At 42.0% G+C, this 14,801-nt stretch overlaps 2 protein-coding genes across 2 annotated transcripts; both read left to right on the plus strand.

The window, feature by feature from the left end:
- The first annotated feature begins 2,309 nt into the window (after positions 1-2,309).
- Positions 2,310-3,257, plus strand: LOC122212270 (olfactory receptor 6K3-like). The gene has a single exon (XM_042926051.1). The coding sequence runs from the start codon at positions 2,310-2,312 to the stop codon at positions 3,255-3,257; it is 948 nt and encodes a 315-aa protein (XP_042781985.1).
- Positions 3,258-13,547: 10,290 nt separating this feature from the next.
- On the plus strand, positions 13,548-14,510 carry LOC122212257 (olfactory receptor 6K2-like). Its single transcript, XM_042926030.1, has one exon. It carries the CDS (start codon positions 13,548-13,550, stop codon positions 14,508-14,510), a length of 963 nt encoding a protein of 320 aa, XP_042781964.1.
- Positions 14,511-14,801: the final 291 nt, after the last annotated feature.

Raw genomic sequence — 14,801 nt, forward strand, 5'->3', positions numbered from 1 at the left:
CATGCCAGTAAATCACCTTCAATGCTGTTCCTTAATTTTTTAAAAATGTTTTTATTTATTTTTGAGAGGGAGAGAGATGGAGCATGAGCAGGGAGGAGCAGAGAGAGAGGAAGACACAGAATCCAAAGCAGGCTCCAGGCTCTGAGCTGTCAGCACAGAGCCCGATGTGGGGCTCGAACTCGTGACCCACAAGATCATGACGTGAGCCAAATTTGGATGCTTAACTGACTGAGCCACCGAGGCACTCTAACACTGTTTTATTTCTTGTGTGTTTTTGTGAGGGTAGAATCCTATCAAAGCTGTTCTTTGTATGAAACCCTCTCAATTCCATACCGAGATGGGAACTGACTGGTTAAATCGTAACCAGTAACAAGAAAATGGTGGTAACAATGGTCACCAGGATCTGTGAGTCTTCCTTGGGACACTGATTCTCCTCTGACCTGAAGATTTAATGAGAAGACAGGGCAGGGATGTCTGATAATTGACCCCATGAGGGGATAGATTGCTTTCTACTTATTACCGAGGGATAAAACCTCAGTGGAGTTCATTTTCCCTTTGGTGTCTTTTGTAGGATGGCTATAACAACACTTCCAGAGACAGTGAAAGAACATTCGGCAATGCAGAGACCCAGGGAAAAGGAAGAGCCCTCTGGTATTTTGCAGAGGTGAGTTTAGGGTCACTGAGAGCTGGGGAGAAATTATCCATTTTCTTTGCTAAGGATGAAACACATTCTAAAGACTCAGTGAAGATCTGGGGAGGCTTGAATTTGGGCATTGGACTAGGGCTTCTGAGGAAGTTCCATCTTTGGAATTCTGGGCTCTACATATTTTCAATCAGAAATTATACCCAGTTATTCAGACCATGTGATGGTCCAAGACATGAATGCTCATCCTCTCTTCTCTACCTGCCTTGCTTCTGGATTTTTCTGGCTTTAATGATGTTTGCAAGTCAGATCCAAACCTAGTCATTACAAAAGAAGCTACTTTCAAGTGCTTAATATATACTAGGGGTCGTGAAAGACAAAGGCTCATCCTGCCCAAATGGAAGCTCACAGTCTAGTGAAGTTAAGCAGAGAACAAGAATTGCAGTGAAACTTAATCAAGTTAATGGTAGAGGCCCTGCTGAAGACACAGAGATGAGAATAAGGTGTATGTGTACATGTGTGTGTGTGTGTATGTGAATGTGGGGAAGGACATGAGCGCACTTCTGACAGGAGGCAGAGGCTGAGCTGAAACCCAAAGGGAGCCAGAAGCATCCTGGTGAAGAAAAGTGAGTCTGAATGCCTTCCCAAAAGAGTGTTGGCCTTCACAAGGCAATGATCTCGGGGAATTGGAGGTAGACCCTGAAATCTGCCATCGCGCAGGAGGAGGGAGTGGCAGGTGGGGATATGCTGGGTGTGCGGATCTGAAGTCTGGAAACACACCTGTGCTGGAGACAGAGGCTTGATGCCTATGTATTGTTCATCCACAGACAGTGAGGAAAGACAGGACTTCAGGGGCCACAGCAGAAACATGCCATACACAGCCATGTACCGAGAGGGTAAAGAAGATGGGTCCATAACACATAGAAGGAAACAATGATATAGCGAACACACGAGAAGAAGCCTCCATATAGGAACAGGGCAAACCTGGAGTGGGGTTGCATGAGAGCCAAGGGAGAAAAATCTTCAAGTAGCGGTAATCAGGAGTTTCTGGCGCAAAAGGGTAGTCATAATATAATAACTGAAACATTTATGTTGCTTTGCGGTTATCATGTCACTGACACATAGGACAAAATGTCTTCTGTAAGTGGCAGTAAAGAAAGAATTCACATAGCAAATGGTGGAGAAGTGAACAAGATCTGAATGAGATACTGTTAATATTACTGTTTCAGAAAGCCGATCTTGGAAAGAAATGAGAACAGATATTGATCATGAATGTCAGGAGCGTTGATACATTAACTCATGTAATACAACTCCGATTGGACAAATAGGTTTTCACCTACAGAAGAAGATGCTGAATCTCAGAGAGATTGTGGGACTTGCCCATTATCACCCAACTAATAAGCAGCAGGATGAGAATTCAGGCTCAGTATGTTCGATATGTTCGATTTGAACCCTGGCTGTACTAATCATTAGCTATACTGTCTCCCAAATAAAGATTCCAGATACAGGCAAGCCACTGGTCATTTTGAACTGAGGAAGTGTCAAAACACATGCAAAAAAACCGCCACGTAACCAAAATACTGTTTATGTTTACACTGCGTCGATTTCCTTCTCTGTTACTTGGGTGTAACCTCTCCCTTATTCACAGGAAGCTCTTCTGGGGATAATGGAGAGTGAAAATCTATCAGCCGTGACTGAATTCATCTTCACTGGCTTCCCGCAGCTCCAAGATGGCGGCCTCCTGTACTTCTTCCCCCTACTTTTCGTCTACACCTTTATTGTCGTCGGGAACCTGATGGTCTTCTTTGCTGTCCGGCTGGACACCCGTCTCCACAACCCCATGTACAATTTCATCAGTATCTTCTCATTTCTGGAGATCTGGTACACCACGGCCACCATCCCCAAGATGCTCTCCAATCTGATCAGCAGCCAAAAGACCATCTCCTTTACTGGCTGCCTCTTGCAGATGTACTTCTTCCATTCACTCGGAAACACTGAAGGAGCCTTGCTGACCATCATGGCCATCGACAGGTACGTTGCCATCTGCAACCCTCTTCACTACCTGACCATCATGACCCCCCGACTATGCGCTCAGCTTTCTGCAGGCTCTTGTGTCTTTGGTTTCCTCATCCTTCTACCTGAGGTCGTGTGGATTTCTACCCTACCTTTCTGTGGCCCCAACCAAATCCATCAGATCTTCTGTGATTTCGGTCCATTATTAAATTTAGCCTGTACGGATGCCTCTGTGATCCTAGTGCAAGACGTGATTCATGCTTCGGCCATTCTGATAACGAGTCTGATTATTTCCCTTTCGTACATCAGAATTGTGGTTGTTATCCTGGGCATCCCTTCAGCGGAGGGTCGTAAAAAGGCCTTCTCCACCTGCGTCGCCCACATTGCCGTCTTCCTGATGTTTTTTGGCAGCGTGGCCCTCATGTACCTCAGATTCTCTGCCATGTATACGCCGTTCTGGGACACAGCCATTGCTCTAACATTCTCTGTCCTTTCTCCCCTTTTCAATCCCATGATATACAGCCTGAGAAATAATGATATGAAAGATGCTATTAAGAAGCTCCTTTGCCCTCAAAAGGTGTTTCATGTACGTGGTAGGTAACTTAGGAAGCAGCCTTCTGCACGGATGGAACTTCTTCGCAAAATACCGACCCCGCAGACACGAGAACTGAAAAGAATTACGCAATTAGCCCGAATTTCTTCTCCATGAGTTGGTGAGAAGACTGACAGAGAAAGTCCTATGAGGACTTACAGAGACGGCAAAAACACCGTTTTCTTTTCTGTATCTCTCATTTTGTGCGTTTGATTTTAATTTGCTCTTTTACTTCAAGGCGGTTAATTGTATAAATATTAATAATACTCATAGGTATTACCTTTCTTTGGTATCGAATCTCTTTACAAAGCTCCCAGTGACCTGATGGAGACCATGGAGCCCACGACACTGAGGTGACGGGTCCAAGTTCTTTCTGGAAGCTACTGGACATTAAGCAGAGGCAAGAGCTTCTGGCACCCAGACCACAGACTGGATCCCCCATCTTTGCTTCCTTTCCAGTCAGCCTTGCCGGTATTTTTAAGATCTACATGCTGGGGTGCTCTGTATGTGACGCTGTCGTGAACAGGGGCGTCACGGATGATGTGCAGTTATGTTAACCCCGCAACTGTGAAAAGCAACTGAGTAGATCAGCCCCCTCCCCGTGGGAACTCAGCATCTCACGTAGGATCAGTGTGAGAAAATGTTGACATAATAAATGCATATGTTTACATCTACAGGCAATGAAATTTATTGATGGTTTACTCCACCCCTCTAAGAAATTGTCTCTTTTCCGATATCAGTGCTAAAATATATATTTCGTGTAGCAGTTTTCCTCTAATACCTATGTGACTTGGTAATAAAAAATGTTTAATTCAAAATTATATACTAAAACTTATTCATGTTTCTACAAAGTACTTAGGGCCATCAGTTTAATTATGGCAAAAATTGGATTGGATATGCAAATTATTATTTCTCTCTTTTGAACCTTTATATTGTTTCCTGGCTATCACCATTCTTTTTTTTTTTTTAATATTTATTTTACTTTTTAAGAGAGAGAGAGAGAGACAGAATGCGAGCAGGGGAGGGGCAGAGAGAGAGAGGGAGACACAGAATCCGAAGCAGGCTCAAGGCTCCCAGCTGTCAGCACCGAGCCTGACGTGGGGCTCAAACCCACGCACCCTGAGATCATGACCTGAGCCAAAGTCGGATGCTCAACCGACTGAGCCACCCAGGTGCCCCTGGCTATCACCATTCTTATAAATATGGCAATTATCTTTTTTTTTTTTTGCATAAAGTTCTTTCCATTTGCAAAAACTTCTGTCTCAAGATAAATTTCAAGAAGCTGACTCACTAAAGTAACATACGCTGATATGTTTATAGCTGTTGGTAAAAATATTGTTTTTGCAAATGGTTGCACTAGTGCATCGGTGGGCCACTTTCGGTACAACTTTGATTACATGGATTAAGTAAGAAGTCGAGCTGCTCTGCGAAGCTGCCAATTCTATCACGGACAAGGCGAAATTGTAGCACAACTGTCATAAAGGGTAGTGATAAGTTGCAGTGATAAACTGAGTTATCGGTCCCGATTCTTCACATCCCCATAACGGAATTACAAGTTCACAAATCTTCAGGGTGGGTGGTGTATACTTTTCTGCCCCATAACTTTGGATTGGCTTTTTTCTTTTTCTTTTCTTTTCTTTCTTTCTTTTTTTTTCTTTCTTTTTCTTTTCTTTTCTTTCTTTTTTTTTTTTTTTTTTTTTTTTGACTATTGGGATGTCAGTGGACATTACAGGGGTTGAATCCATGCCTTTGTGGTTGGGTTCGTTCTGGTGGCTGCTTTTCGGGCAGGATTGGACTCATGAGGCCGTGTGCCTGGGAGCCCCTGTTTCGGAGAATTAGAGACATCGGGGGGCTGATCTGCCCAAAGCCTGGTGCCTGGAGTCCAGAACCAGAACCCAAAGCCAGGAGTCCAGCCTAAGTCACCTTCTTGCAGCTGACGAGCAGACTCATCAGTAGGAGGCTAAATGATTATTGTTTTAATATCCACGTGTGAAACACTTCATAAGTTACTGCGTTCTGCTGTGCGTGGGCTTTGTCTGGCACCGTACCAGCCCGGAATTGTCGAAATTTAATAACTAGTCCTTACTGTCTGAATCTTAAGATTGTCTTTTGGGTTGTGAGTATTTTAGAATCGTATTGTTAATTATTTCTTAATAATTCTATAATTTTCAGAAACATTATCTGCATCAAATGTGTAATTATTTAACCATGCCACCTGGTTGTGTGTGTGCCTATGTGTGTGTGTGTGTGTGTGTGTGTGCATGTGTGGGAAAGATATTTTACACATTAAATGGATTTTTGCGGGGGACGCCTGGGTGGCTCAGTCAGTTAAGCGCCAGACTTCAGCTCAGGTCATGATCTCATAGCTCGTGAGTTCGAGCCCCGTGTCGGGCTCTGTGCTGACAGCTCAGAGCCTGGAGCCTGCTTCGGATTCTGTCTCTCTCTCTCTCTCTCTGTCCCTCCCCTGCTTGCGCTCTATCTCTCTCTTTCTCTCTCAAAAATAAATAAACATTAAAAAAATTAATAGATTTTTTTTTATCATTTAGAAACAGAGAAGGTGCTGGAGACCTGCAGTGGGGGGTTGGGGGGGGGGGATATGCAGGTGGGCCATTCTTTGGAAAGACCATTCTTTTTTCTCTACCATTTTCCTCACCGTTTTTGTGGTTTTTAGTCCTCTTGCACTTGATCAGTATTGGGAAATAATATTACAGCATTAAAGATTTTTTAAGGTGGAATAATAGTTAAATACAAAAGCTTTGAAAACAATGTGAAAATAAAAAAACATATGCACGACATATTGAAGAATTGTAGAGATTCTACTTTTGTATTCTTTTTTAAAAAAATATTTTAGGGGCGCCTGGGTGGCGCAGTCGGTTAAGCGTCCGACTTCAGCCAGGTCACGATCTCGCGGTCCGTGAGTTCGAGCCCCGTGTCAGGCTCTGGGCTGATGGCTCGGAGCCTGGAGCCTGTTTCCGATTCTGTGTCTCCCTCTCTCTCTGCCCCTCCCCCGTTCATGCTCTGTCTCTCTCTGTCCCAAAAATAAATAAAAAACGTTGAAAAAAAAATTTAAAAAAAAAATTAAAAAAAATAGTTTAAACTTTATTTTTGAGGGATAGAGCATGAGCAGGATAGGGGCAGAGAGAGAGAGGGAGACACAGAATCGGAAGCAGGCTGGAGGCTCCGAGCTGTCAGCACAGAGCCCGATGTGGGGCTTGAACTCATGAACCATGAGATCACGACCTGGGTTGAAGCTGGACGCTTAACCGACTGAGCCACCCAGGCACCCCCTACTTTTGTATTCTTATCGCTTGTTAAACGTACATAAGCAAAATGTTTTGTGTTTGTCCAAACATAGCATAAAGTTCGTATGAATTGTCTATAGTGGTCTCTAATTAGAAACTGCTGTGTTAGGTAAATTGGTGAGCGTGTCTTTTTCTGAAACCATAATACCATTTCTTGTTGCATATTTGTTTAGTTTATTTGGGGTGAGAAAAAAATCATTTTCCTTAAAGTAAACGATTTCTTTAAAAGAAGAACAAAGAAAAGAAACTTGGAAGAAAATCAGCAACAAATACAGACAAGTAATTTAAAATAAGATAAATGCAAAAGGCTCATAATCACATAAAGAGATGCTTAAACTCTGGGGCACCTGAAGCTCAGTCAGTTAAGTGCCCTAGTCTTTGATTTGGCTCGAGTCATTATGTCACAGTTCATGGGTTTGAGCCCCGCATCTGGCTCCATGCTGTCAGTGTGGATTCTCTCCCTCTTTCTGCCCCTCCCCTGCTCATGTGCGCTCTCTCTCTCTCTCTCTCTCTCTCTTTATCTCTCTCTCTCAAAAAAAAAAGAAAGAAAGAAAGAAGAAAGAAAGAAAGAGAAAGAAAGGGAAGAAAGAAAGAAAGAAAGAAAGAAAGAAAGAAAGAAAGAAAGAAAAAGACATGCCATTCTGGAGAAAATTCTGGTAGAACTTAAACTCGAGTGTATCCTCTCTCCTAGTAATCTTGCTCCTAGGAATGTGTCCCAAACATATTTTCACACGTGTTAATAAATCAACATGCGTGAAGATGTTAGTTGGGTGTGGGGAAGTTGGAAGCAATCCGTGACCTATGATGGGGAAGAGTTGCTTTAACTAAGATCAGTGAATATTTCAGGGGATCATATAGGGGCTAGATGGTGTGAACTCAATGAACACAAAGAAACCTAAATAACTAAAAAATAATGCTGAGTGAAAAAAAAAATCAACAATGCAACGAAATCAATCTGATACAATTGATGTGAACAAAAAGCACATGTACACAAAACACAAATGCTTGTTTCGCAAGGAAACATACCTGTGGAAGATATCTTACGATTACAGTTAAGTAATTTAAATAGCTGTCTATGGAGAAAATAGGAGGAAGTATGAAAATTAAGGAAAATAAATAAAAACATATTTCCATGTACATTTCTCTGTCTCTGTCTCTCTCTCTCTATTTTTTTTTTTTTTTTTTTTTACAAAAGCAGATCATTGACGCACCTGGTTGGCTCAGTTGGTTAAGTGTCCGACTCTTGATTGTGGCTCAAGCCATGATCTCACAGTTCGTGAGATCAAGCCTTGCATCAGGCTCTGCGCTGATGGCACGGAGCCCGCTTGGAATTTTCTCTCCCCTGTCTCTCCGCCCCTCCCCCACACTGTTTCACTCTCTAAATAAATAAATAAGTAAATAAACTCTAAAAACAAAAGCAGATCGATCGCATGCCATCAGAGTTAACAACACATTTGTTTATGTCTTTCCAAGTCACAGCACAGAGGTCTAGTATTTCCATATCAAACAACTGCAGCATAGTATGTTGTATTATGGTTGTACCCCTTATCCCTATGGCTGCAGATTGAAATTTATTTCAATCACATCTAAGCATAAACATGTCACAGTGAAATCATGTCACAGTGAAAAACGGCATGTACGTGTGTAGACTGCGATCTTGTCGCAAGATTAATTCCTAGAAATACAGCTGCAATATTCAATAATATTCAGGATTTAAAAATGAAATAGTGCCAAATCACGATTCCCAATATCCTAAAAACGTGTATAGTCAGCAACATTGAGAGTTTACATTTCAACACATTACCTCGTGTAGCATGTATCCCTTGGCATATTCTTCGTCAATCTGAGACAAAACAAAAGGAATGCAAACACGTTTATTTGAGAATCACTGGTATAATATCGCATATATTTAATAACCAGTGCAGATCTTTTCTGTTTTCCCTTTTAACTCTTAATTGTTATGTGTTGACAATTTTTCTTTTTCTTCTTTTTAAATATGCTTTTTTTTTTAAGTTTGGTGATTTATTTTGATGGGGCGCCTTGGTGGCTCAGTCACTTAAGCATCCGACTTCACTCAGGTCATGATCTCACAGTTCATGAGTTTGAGTCCTGTGTGAGGCTCTGTGCTGACAGCTCAGAGTCTGGAGGCTGCTTTGGATTCTACGTCTCCCTATCTGTTCCTCACCCACCCACCTGCGTTCACTCTCTCTCTCTCAAAATAAATAAGCATCTTAATTTAATTTTAAAGTTTATTTATTGGGGCACCCGGGTGGCTCGGTCGGTTAAGCGTCCGACTTCAGCTCAGGTCACTATCTCGTGGTCCATGAGTTCGAGCCCCGCATCAGGCTCTGGGCTGATGGCTCAGAGCCTGGAGCCTGCTTCTGATTCTGTGTCTCCCTCTCTCTCTCTGTCCCTCCCCCATTCATGCTCTGTCTCTCTCTGTCTCAAAAATAAACAAACGTTAAAAAAAATAAAGTTTATTTATTTTTGAAAGAGAGAGAGAGAGAGAGAGAGAGAGAGAGAGAGAGAATCCCAAGCAGGCTCTACACTCAGTGCAGAGTCTGACACAGGCCTCAAACTCATGAACCGTGAGACTATGACCTGAGTCATGATACAAAAGTCGGAAACCAAGGGTCGGGTACTTAACTGACTGAGCCCCCCAGATGCCCCTACACGTTGACGACTTTAATACTGAGTCCTTTGTTTCATAAAATTTCATTCATTGAATAAATGGATACGTATTTCATTGTTTTTATCATGCTTCAAAACGTTAAAAAATAATTTATACTTTCATATTGTAATTTAATGTCATTTATGAAAATAGTGGATTGTTCCAGTAAGTCTAAAATGGCTGCAACTATATAAATTTCTTAGACATGACTTCATGTACTACTTGAAGGGAACCATTGCCTGAGTTTGGAATCGATGATACAGAATTAAATGTCATCACGGGTTGTCAAGTAAATTTGTTTCCATGTAAATAACCAATACCTTTTATAGAGTCTCCTAAAGCAAACACGATGCTTAAAATTATACAGAATTGTAAAATTTGATTTAATTTCCAAATTAGTATTTTAAGGTGAACAGGGATATAGCAGATCCTGTTGGCTCGGCTGTCTAATCCAGGACCCATACCTAAACTTAGTTTGCCCATGTCTCTGAAGGGGTTCCGAGTATGGAGATGTTGGCAACAATTTGTTAGGATTTCTGGGAGAGCTATTGCTGGTGGGGTCCCAGCCGCACAACTTTTTTTGCTGTGAGTGTGGAAACGATGCCTGGCACTTAGAGATCTATTTTGCAACCTTAAGGAAAAGTCCAAGAGAGTGACTCATCTATTTGGGATCAAATAAGCAAGGAGCAGTCCTAACTGATACAAGTATAAAGAGTAGTTTAATTATAGGGTAAGAATTAATAAGCAGTCATTTTTTGAAGTACCATGTTAGCATCCGGTTGAACTTGTCAATGAGAACACAAAATTTTGAGGAGAATGTGTTCTTGACTGTCAATTCCCATGTCAAATATACTAAAAGAAAAATGTCATTTCCTAAAATTCAGATTTGGGTTCCTAACAGCTGTTTTTAATAACGGAACCAGAACTTTTTACAGAGGAGTTTAGCCCATAACACAGAGAAGGAGAAATTCAAAGAGAGAATGGAATGTCTTATAGCTTAAAAGCAAATTTGCTTTTTCCTAAATTTGGCTTCATGGCTGGAAATAAGCAATCAGGATGGAAGTCTGGATCTCGCTTTTCATTGTTCCACCAATCCGCTCCTCTCTGCTGAATCAACTTCCTTCAAATCCAAGTGTTGGATTTTCAGTAGTTTGATTCATTTAAAAGCCAAGCCAACCAAAAGTACCACAGAAAAGGAAGTTTTTAAAAATACATTCATTCTGGGGCTCCTGCGTGGCTCAGTTGGTTGGGTGTCCAACTCTTGATATCGGCACGGGCTGTTACCTCAGGGTTGTGGGATCGAGCCCCAGGTCAGGTTCTGCGCTGAGTGTGGAACCTACTTGGGATTCTCCCTCACCCTCTCTCTCTCCCTTCCCTATTCTCTCTCTAGAACAAACAAACAAACAAACAAACAGACAGACAGACAAACTTAGAAAAGTACATTTATTCCAATGCTTCAGGCTTCCAGACTATCTCATTTGTCCTGGACTGGAGTTCTCTGGGAGTTCCCTGTGACTGGGTTCTCCTAATTACCAGGGTGAACTGTTTCACTTAATTGGAGCTATTATGGGAATGATTGTTTTCTTAGTTATCTTCATTAGCCTATGTAAAATCCCCAGGAGAGTCTGTCTTCCCATGCTGGTTATGCTCAGAAAAAGATACACACGTACATACATATGGGGCTGGGGCAGAGAGAGAGAGTTCTACAGGAAGCATCAGATCTATAAATCCCTACCTGGTGAAGGAAACGAAGGTCAGTTGGAAGACTCAGGGTAGAAACACAGCAGAAGGGCAAAGGCAGTTGATCTTAGTGACTCTATATGGCTGGCAACATCAGGGTAGAGAAAGATTGAGTCTTCTCAATGTTTGTCCAACTTTGGAGTCCAACAGCAGGAAGGTCAGTGACTTAACTAATTGGAATTGGAGCTACCTAGGAAAAGAATAACCCACCTGCATAAGAATAGATAACCTTAAAGTGCACGCAGATACTGTGAATATCTGTTGAGATTATTTGGAGCAAGGAGAAATTAGGAGAAAACGTTATAAGGCAAGTTCGTACAAAGCATAAAAGTTTCCCAGGATTAAATATCAAAATATTAAAATTTCCCAGGAAACGTGTGGGATGTAAATGGGGCCAAAGCTTACGTGATTTTTGCTTTAAAACAAGTGAGCATAGTGATTGATTTCTGAAATGTTTCAGGTATCAATGCTTCAGGAATCAAATGAGATTTCCAGTTAGCTGTTTGGCGTTACCATCATTAACATTTGCACTAGACTTAGGATTACTAACTTTTGGATGAAGATAGATGTGGGCTCAGTGGCTTCAACATCAGGAATTTATTTTCTTACAATTCTGAGAACTAGAAGTCTGAGATCCAGGTTTGGGCAGAGTTGCTTCCTCATGAGGTCTTTGTGGTTTGTAGATGGCTGTCTTCCCCCTGAGTCTTCCTGTGGTCCTCCCACTGAAACTGTCTGTGTCCACATCTACTCTTCTTGGATGTTCATCAGTCATATTGGATTAGGACCCACCCGAGTGACCTCATTTTGATTTAATTATCTCCTTAAAGACCCTTTCTCCAAATAGAGTCACATTCTGAGGTCCCAGGGGTTAGAACGTCAACATGTGAACTTTGGGATGACGGAATTCAACTTGTAACAGGTGGAGAGAGCAGGTTTGTGTCCACGTGAGACCTCTAAGTGGGAGGGTTCTGAAGAAAATGTGGATCACTGGAGAGAGACCTACAAATAAGGAATTCTGGAGCCACTGTAGTGAATGAGAGTAGAAGGCCAAAAGAAGTTGATAAGCAATCTTGAATAAATAAAGTCTCTGTGTGAGAAAAAATATGGAGTAAGAAATAATAAACAAAGATAGAAAAAATAAACAAAGATAGAAATCTGGGAGGTGGAAGACAGAATAGCCAATGAGGGAAATCAGGATAGCATGATGTCAAAAAGGCAAAAAAGGAAAGACTTTCAACGATCAGGTGATTCACCTTTGGACGTTAGTGGCAATGAGGAGATGGGGGGCCACTGAATTTTTAATCAGAAAGCCACTGATACACTTTAAGAAAAGAGATGTGGAGCATTGAGAGCAGATCATTGATTCAGAGGGTTTCAGGAGCGAATGAAGTCGATAAATACATATTAATGTATTAGGGAAAAATGATGTTGATACAAAGGAAATAAATAGTCTGTGTAGAGATAGCACTTTTTCCCAGGATAAGATTTGTGCCCATTTGATAGCAGAAAAGAGAGAATCAATGAAGAAAATAAAACAAATGTTTCCCAAAATGGAATAAATTAATAGGACCATATCCTGCAATGCCTTGAGTTTAAATTGCATTTCACAGAGCCTCCAGCCCCCCTGTCCACCTCCGCTCCCCATACAATCCCCCTGGAGCAGCTCTGCATTTATGGCTTCAATTAGCCACTTTCCATGAACTACATCATTTGACCAAAGCCTTCTGTCACAAAACACACTTGAGATCCACTTTTCTAGAAGAGGGGGAAGGGAAGGAATGGGAGATTGTAGAATGACCCATCGTTTCTTAAAAAAAAAGATGAACGGTGGTTTTTCTTTTCTGAATATTCTCTGAATAATTGTTAAATACATATTATGTATATTATGCATATATATACATGGAGGGATGAAGGGAGAGAGAGAGAAAGAGACAGAGGATGTCTTATTTAGAGGCAGAAAGGGAAGGAAGAGGGTGAAATTCACCAGTGATGGTTTGTCTTTGGCATTAGAATATTCAATGAAATCATATGCCAAGAATTAGATGAGGAATTGGGAGTTTGAGGAAAGAATTTTGAAACCATTTTGGGGAGATCGTTGGGGAACCAGTAAGACTTGAATACAGAAGAAACATCACCTAGCTGTTCCCTCACTGCCTTGTCTAATTCTTTCTTTGTCTAAACACACCTGACCAGTAGGATTAGCATCACCTAGAAATGTTAGGCATGCAAATTCTTTGGCCTTATCCCATATCGATTGAGTTAGTAACCTTCAGGATATGGACCAGCAATCTGTGTTTTAACAAGCCCTCCATATGGCTCTGATGCATGCTAAAATTTGAGAATCACTGGTCTAAAATGTTGACTCTGCTTTCTGCCTGGATATTTTTCCATTCTACAGCCTTAGTTGTAAGCATATGGAATATGGACTATTTCTTTCTTCCTTTGTCTTCCTCTGCATCCCCAGTACAGGGATCTACACAGTGCTGGCATTCGGTAGGCATGTTTACTTCCTGGCCAATAATAGTAGGCACCTCCTACAAGGCTTGAGTGAACTGGGAGTTGGAAGTCCTTGTTTTCAACTAGAAAATGGAGAGCCCCAATCAAAGTGCCGCTCAGGAGTTCATCTTCTCTGCTTTCCCTTATTCCTGGGGAAGTTCTGTCACCTGTTTTATTCCACTGCTCTTCATTTACACCTTCATTGTCATTGGAAACCTTGTCATCATCACAGTGGTCCAGCTGAATGCTCCCCTCCACACACCCATGTACTTCTTCATCGGCACCCTTTCCTTTCTGGAGATCTGGTACACCACAGCGACCATTCCAAAGATGCTTGCCAGCCTGCTCGGTGAGAAGACCATTTCCTTAAATGGTTGCCTCCTGCAGATGTATTTCTTCCATTCCACTGGCATCAGCGAGGTTTGTCTCTTGACAGCCATGGCCTTTGACCGCTACCTGGCCATCTGCAGCCCTCTTCATTATCCCACTATCATGACCCCCAGGCTGTGTGCCCAACTGACTTTAGGTTGCTGTGTTTGTGGCTTTATCACACCCCTCCCTGAGATTGCCTGGATCTCGACACTGCCATTTTGTGGCTCTAATCGCCTGGAGCATATCTTCTGTGACTTCCTCTCCGTGCTACGCCTGGCCTGCACAGACACACAAGCCATCGTCATGATTCGGGTGGTGGATACTGTCCACGCAGTGGAGATTATCACAGCCGTAATGCTCATTTTCATGTCCTATGTTGGCATCGTGGCTGTAATTCTACGTATTCGGTCAGCTGAAGGCCGCCGCAAGGCCTTTTCCACGTGCGTCTCCCACATCACTGTCTTTTTGCTTTTCTTTGGCAGTGTGGCCCTCATGTACCTACGCTTCTCGGCCACCTACTCCTTATTCTGGGACACAGCCATTGCTCTGGCCTTTGCAGTCTTGTCCCCCTTCTTCAACCCCATAATCTACAGTCTGAGGAACAAAGAGATGAAGGAAGCTATAAAAAAACACTTGGGTCAAGCTAAAATCTTTTTTCATAAGACCGAGGACCTCAAGTAAGATCTAATTATTGGACGTCTATATGGCCACTGGGGCCTTTTCACTCTCAGCTCTGTGATCTGTCCTTTCCCATCAGCTGTTCACCAAGACTGGTCTTACAGAGGTCACCAAGAAACAGAATTCCCTAATAACTGAATTCAATAGTTTCTTTTGCTCTGTACCCAACTTGGCACATTTTTTTAGAGTACATAATTTATTTATTTAAATTAAAGTTAGGTAGCACACAGTGTAGTATTGGTCTCAGGGATAGAACCCAGCGATTCATCTCTTACATACAACACCAATCTCATC

Source organism: Panthera leo, chromosome F3 (assembly GCF_018350215.1).
Source record: "Panthera leo isolate Ple1 chromosome F3, P.leo_Ple1_pat1.1, whole genome shotgun sequence".
NCBI classification, from domain to species: Eukaryota; Metazoa; Chordata; class Mammalia; order Carnivora; family Felidae; genus Panthera; species Panthera leo.